Below are 5,848 nucleotides of genomic sequence, written 5' to 3'. Positions count from 1 at the left end.
GCCCACAGGAATACAGGGACAGCAGCAAGGTGGGCTCTGATGGACTAGAAGAAACTTGTATTGATCTGCACTGTGCAAAGGAAAAAAAACCCAATCAAGTGTTGCACTTCCATAATCGAAATGGCACATCAACCCTCAAAAAAATACAAATTCCAGAGACAAGTACGTCACTTTATCAATAAAAAATAGCACTGATAAATAAATTAATTTATATACAAAAGAAAAGAAGATATTGACACATTTTGGGGTAGAAGAAAAGTCACCTTCTCGGCCCACATGCGCTTGTTTTATTTACATATCCACAAAGACCATGAAACACCATCCCAGCCCCCCCACTAGCAGCATGGTCACATGAATTCCATAGATGAGCAGTTCATTCATGAGGCTGAAGTCTACCCGCCTTCGCCCCAGTAAGAGGAGGATGATGGAGAGTTTGTACTGGAAACGCAGAAAGATCCGGATGCCAAGGTACTGAAGGCAAAACAAGATCGAGAGTGCCACCCAGAGGATGGAGGTAAACAGGCTGCAGCTGAAGTACAGCAGGAAACGGATGAATCCGTACATCCATCGGGATTTGAGATAGATGTCGAAATTGTTGTACTTGGTGCGCACCAGGTGAGTGGTCCTCACCGGGCCACAGGCCGAATGCAGGCAGGTCGTGTGGGGGCCGTGGAACGAACGGACCCGGCGGGGAATGGGGATTACAGGCATCAGGCACCCCACCGGTCACAGAGTCCCAGGGCAGGATTTATAGGGCACATATCAGATATTATCCTTTAACGTGGAAGGGATCCAACAGCCTGGGCACGCTAACTCTTTGCTGAATTTCCAGGAAGGAAGAGACCTGCAGGAAGGCAGAGAAGGAAAACACATTTCAGTAGCCCCAGCAGGAGGAGAGGCAGCTCGGCGGACACGCTCCGGCTCGGCCTTTACTTACAACTTTGCACAACTCAACTTCCTCACTTGAAACAACTTTGCTCTGCTTCTTTGCTTCTTGTTTACTAGGCAGACATATAGAAACACAGTTCTGTTTCCATCACCACCCAGTCAGACTCCAAACAGCTCGCCAGGAGCTTAATGTCAGCACCAGTCGTCACCTGCTATAAGCGTTGCAGTGTTAACGCAGGAAAGGCAAGAAGGTTGTTCTGGAACCATCCTGGCTAATTCACAGATCCTTCTCAATCAAACAGCCATCCTGCAAGAGCTCACCCGTGCAAGCAGCAATATTAACATATGTGTTTGCATTGGATCACCTTTCTTTTAAAGGAGAAAAAAAATAATTCTCCAAACGAATTTTAGAGCCCAGACACAGCGGCGATTCTAAATTTCTGCTCCTTTCAAAACTTGGCAAAGCTTCCCCAAATAAACAACCTGAAAATAATGGAAGGGCCTGCAAGAACAATGAGGCAATCGTGTTTTTTCACACTCTACAGGATGTACCTCCCCTTGCTCAGCCGAGCCTCGCGGTCTCGCTGTCATTGCACCCAATGGCAAGGCAGCCTTTCAAAGACATCTACGAGTTTATTTCTACGTTGGGACCTGCAGAGATAAGTGAAATATCTTGATCTTCGGGAGTGTTTAGGATTTATAATCTTAACATCCTTCCACACACCCATTGTTGTTCTGTGAGTGATGAGCAGTAGCCGGTTAGCTGCTCTCTGCTTCACCCCAGGCTTATGATGGGCCAAATTCCGGGAATTATGAAGTGACAATGCACTCATCAGATAAGGCCAGGAAACAACAGGGACTTCCCCAGCCTCCTCACACACCCGGCTGCTCAGACCTGGGCAGTCTTTCCTTTGTTGGACAAGAAATCCTATTACACTTAAGATTAAAACTAAAGTAATCTTAAAGTCACTTTAATTTTTCACTTTGTTACTAACAAAACGCATCAGAGAGTAAATTACAAGGGTGCAGGAAATTGTACTTTGATATCACAAACCTCCTCTGATACAATGTGCATCACTGGGTAAGTCTCTTCACTGCTTCCTGCCTCAAATTAAATGGAAATGGCAATTCCGATCTCTTCTGCTTGGCCCCAGGTCCTAACTCCTTTTCACCATCAGAGAAATTTGCAGGCAATCTGATTGCTCTGCATGAGTCAGGGACTAGTAAAAAGCAGCACGGGTTAATTTAGGATTAAGGAATTTCGGAAATCGAGGTCTGTTCTCCATTATCAAAGACACCCTCGTAATTTCAGGTGTCTCTCTGCCATGATTTCCTGCCTGTAGGAAGGAAATACTAAGCAGCTCGGAAGTGTGTTACAAGAATGTATTTTGCAAGACACAAACTGGTCAGACACTAAACCAAGGCTACTTAAAGCCAACGGTTTTGTGCCTGGAGCATGCAACGGAACATGCTTCTCACATGCTGTGTGGACACTGCTCAGCGTTTGCTTTCAGAGGTATTTCTGGAGGACAAAAGTAGCAAGATAGGTTAAAATTCACACACTCTGGATTCAGAGCATTCGATTTCTGACGATGCAGCCTCTCCTTAGAGCCTTGCAGCTTATCATTCTCCAGCAAACTCTTACATGGCTCCTTCCTCCGAGGCTCCGAGCAGCCACAGGGAAATCAGCACACACACACGTTAGAGCGCCCAGCGAGACCGAGCACAGACCCTGCTTGCACAAGCTGTGGTTTGTGGGGGCAAACTCAACACACTGGCTTCATGTCTGAGCCCTGTTTTAGAAGCAGAGTTTTGATTCTGATGAAACCTTCCACAAATAAATCCCAGAGAATCCCCCAAACAGCTCAGCTGCGGAGACTTCCTCTCTGCGAACAGCAGCTTGTGCCCTTTCACTGTGCCCACCACACAAACAAACAGCCTTTGGCAGGCTCGTGCTCTTTAGATAAACTCCAATATCCACACTGGGACAGCCACGAGCAGAGGGACACTGTGAGAATAAAATAAACTTTCTGAAATATTACATTTTTAAAGGTGCTGCCATCCACTCAGCAGAAGGTCGGTAATCCGCTGCCGTTTCTGGATGCCACTTAATTCTTGTAACAAAAAAGTGAAGTTTTCCTGTGACACCTGGCCTTCTAGGAGGAGTGAAAGAAACTGCTAAGGTGCTTCATAGACTCACAACACTCTACATATGAGTTGATCTAAAAGATAAAACGAGAGAGTAAGTTTCAATTTGCTCATTTTGTGGGTTAAAAAGTTCAGAATTGCAAGGCCCCTCCCCAAGCATGAATTTTTAAGCCCATAAAGAATCACACACTCAGTAATACCTGTATGACAGCTCACTGGTACATGCTGGGAAGAATCAGCGAGCTTGTGCTCAATGCCATACTCAAAGACAGGAGAGAAAAATCACTAAGATCTCTCAAGTCCCCATCTCCCATCCCAGAGCCAGCCCCGTCCCTCCAGGGCGTACGGAACACGAGGCAGCGAGCACACACAGCCAACGTTCTCCACCCCAAACAGGGAAGGGGGGGGCCCCCAAACCCGCACGTTGGCACATGACACCTAGAAACAGATTTTGACGTCCGTTCCTCGAGACCTTTCTTTAGGTCTTTTCTGTTTTCAAGCATGTTGCTGTGAGGCTGGAAAGCCAATTCAGTCTCTCCTGGGTATCATCCTCCAGCTCAAAGGATTTCAACAATAAGGCCCAGGCAACTCGATGTCAGCCATGCTGCCGTTACCCCAAGCACCAGCACGTTAATGACGGCCTCAACAGGAAGTTAAAAATCTGAATAACTGTTCACTTGGGTGAGTTTTCACTCCTTCTCCTTTAAAAATGGAGCGTAGGGTGAGAAAGCTGCGGAGCTACTGCTCTTCACCTCTCACACACTCTGGGCAAGGTCTGCTGTTGCTCTGGGTACTCATAATTCGTGAAGGAGGAGGGATGACAGAAAGACTGCAACGTTCACAGGTGACAGGACCATCAGTCAGGACCAACAGGATCAAAGTGTTCCAGAAGGAGCCAAACGAGGTTAGGGACAATGACAAATAAAGGTTAGTGCTGATGAACGAAAGCAGGGAGCACCGGAAGGTGGGGAAATTCCAACTCCTCCTACATCCTACCAGCTCCTAAATTAAACCGCATCCACTTGGGAAGGGGAGTGAAGGCAGGAAGCTCAGCCAGGACTTCCCCGTGGCCTGCGAGGCCGAAAGCCCAACCCTGACCACGCAGAGCTCCGCCGACCAGGCGGGCGGTGACAGCGCCGCCCGGCCACCGGGGCACCGCTGCGGCTCACGCCGGGGCAAGCAGAGCCCCGCCGGCAGGCGGAGCCGGGGAAGGACCGGGCGGAGGGGCCCCGCACCCGCAGGCCGCGCTGCCACGCCAGGCCCAGACCGGCAGGCACGGGGCCGCGTCCCACGGCCCCCCGCGGGGGACGGTGACCGACCGCTGCCGCACCCAGCGGGCCCAGCGCACCCGCCGCCCCTCGCTGCGGGCCCCGGCGCAGAAGGGGGCTGGGGCGGAGGCGGCCACCGCAGCAGGGCGAGGCCCAGGCCGCCGCCGCCACCACCGCCTCCTCCTCCTCCTCTTCCTCCTCCTCCCCAGCCCCGGGGCGTCGCCCCGCACTCACCGTCCTGCCCATGGCTCCCCGTTGGGCGGCGGCCGCCGAGGCCAGGCACCCCGGGCCCGGGCTGATGGAAGGCCCGGGCCTACGGGCGAGCGCCTCAGTGCGCATGTGCGGGGGGAGGGGGGGGGGGGGGGGCGGGCAACGACGCTCCGGTTCCGGCCGGCGGCAGCGACGACGGTAGCGGCGGCGATGAAGGGAGCGGCCGGGGAGGCGCGCGGCGATGGCGTCATCGCGCCGCGCCGCCCCCGCAGACCGGAAGCGAGAGGGCGCCGCGTTACCCGGGCAACGCGGAGGCAGCGGGGGGGGGGGGGGGGGGGGGTGAGGGGCGAGGAGAGCGGCCTGCGGCCGGGGCTGCGCGGTCACAGCGGCCGGGCCCGGCTCTACCGGGAGCGCCGGGGGGTCCCGGCTCCGGCGTGCGGGGCCGGGCAAGGGCGACAGACAAGGCGGGCGGAGCCTGGGAGGTGATTTTTCCCGCCGTAAACCGGGGGGATCGCGGCTTCTCCCGGGGCTTCCCCCGCTGCAGGAGCGCGAGGGCTTTCCGCAAAGCATGGAGGCACGATCGCAAACGGAGCCCCAGGCGGGTGGGGAGGCCAGAAAGCTCCGAAAAGTTCCTAAAAACCCGAACGGATGGAGGAAAATCCAAAAGCAATAAAAGGAGAAAGGGAAAACCCCTTCCTCCCTGCTGTTAGCCCTTAGATTTAATTAGGAATTACTTTCCGTAATGGAAATACAGAACTTTTTCGCTGGCTCCCTGCCCCGCTTGCCGCCTAGGCGCTGCCACGGGGGAAAACCATTAAATAATAACAACTCGAGCCACCTGCCAGCGCTGCACAGGCAGTTGAGGCACCAGGCCAAATCCCTCCCAGCGCCCCAACTGGTGCTGGCGCTGGGGTTTGCTTCCTCCCCCTTTGCCTCCGGTAGCGCCTGCCCCGCAGAGCAGTTTTGGTCTGCAAATAACTAACGAGGGGCCTGAGGTGCAAGACATCCATCAAGGGGAAATTACAGGGAAAGCGGTAAGCGGTGGGGTACTCCCAGCAAGTCGCCGTTCCTGTGTCTCCCGCACGCCTTGTGGTGGGAGGGAGAAGGGGAGGCGCGAAGGCGACACGTTTTCCCAACAGCAAGAAACTGGGAACGTCTGTTTGGTGACTAAGATAAGCAGGAGAGCCACGTTGCATTTGTTTCACTCTGCCATCGTCTGGGACTGGAGCCACAGCCCAGAGATGGGAATTTCAGCCCAAGCAACAAAATTATGAAGGTACTTGGGCTTTCCAGCTTCGCCTTGGAGAATTACGGGGATGCTGCAGAGTGCGAGC

The 5,848-nt window shown here is 53.5% G+C and overlaps 1 protein-coding gene across 2 annotated transcripts; it reads right to left on the bottom strand.

The window, feature by feature from the left end:
- Positions 1-264: 264 nt before the first annotated feature.
- Positions 265-4,607, bottom strand: TMEM250 (transmembrane protein 250). 2 transcript variants are annotated; one of them, XM_086475695.1, is made up of 3 exons: positions 4,539-4,607; positions 2,931-3,110; positions 265-844 (listed from the first exon to the last, which is right to left on the bottom strand). In XM_086475695.1, the coding sequence occupies exon 3, from the start codon at positions 709-711 to the stop codon at positions 292-294; it is 420 nt and encodes a 139-aa protein (XP_086331821.1). In that variant the 5' UTR covers positions 712-844; positions 2,931-3,110; positions 4,539-4,607; the 3' UTR covers positions 265-291. The 2 variants fall into 2 exon arrangements, with proteins under 2 accessions (XP_086331821.1, XP_086331822.1); XM_086475696.1 differs by lacking the exon at positions 2,931-3,110.
- Between the last annotated feature and the right edge of the window lie 1,241 nt (positions 4,608-5,848).

This window comes from Leptosomus discolor, chromosome 19 (assembly GCF_034619465.1).
Source record: "Leptosomus discolor isolate bLepDis1 chromosome 19, bLepDis1.hap2, whole genome shotgun sequence".
Classification (NCBI taxonomy): domain Eukaryota; kingdom Metazoa; phylum Chordata; class Aves; order Leptosomiformes; family Leptosomidae; genus Leptosomus; species Leptosomus discolor.
Note: the sequence above shows the minus strand (reverse complement) of the source record. Positions and strands in the feature narration are given on the sequence as shown.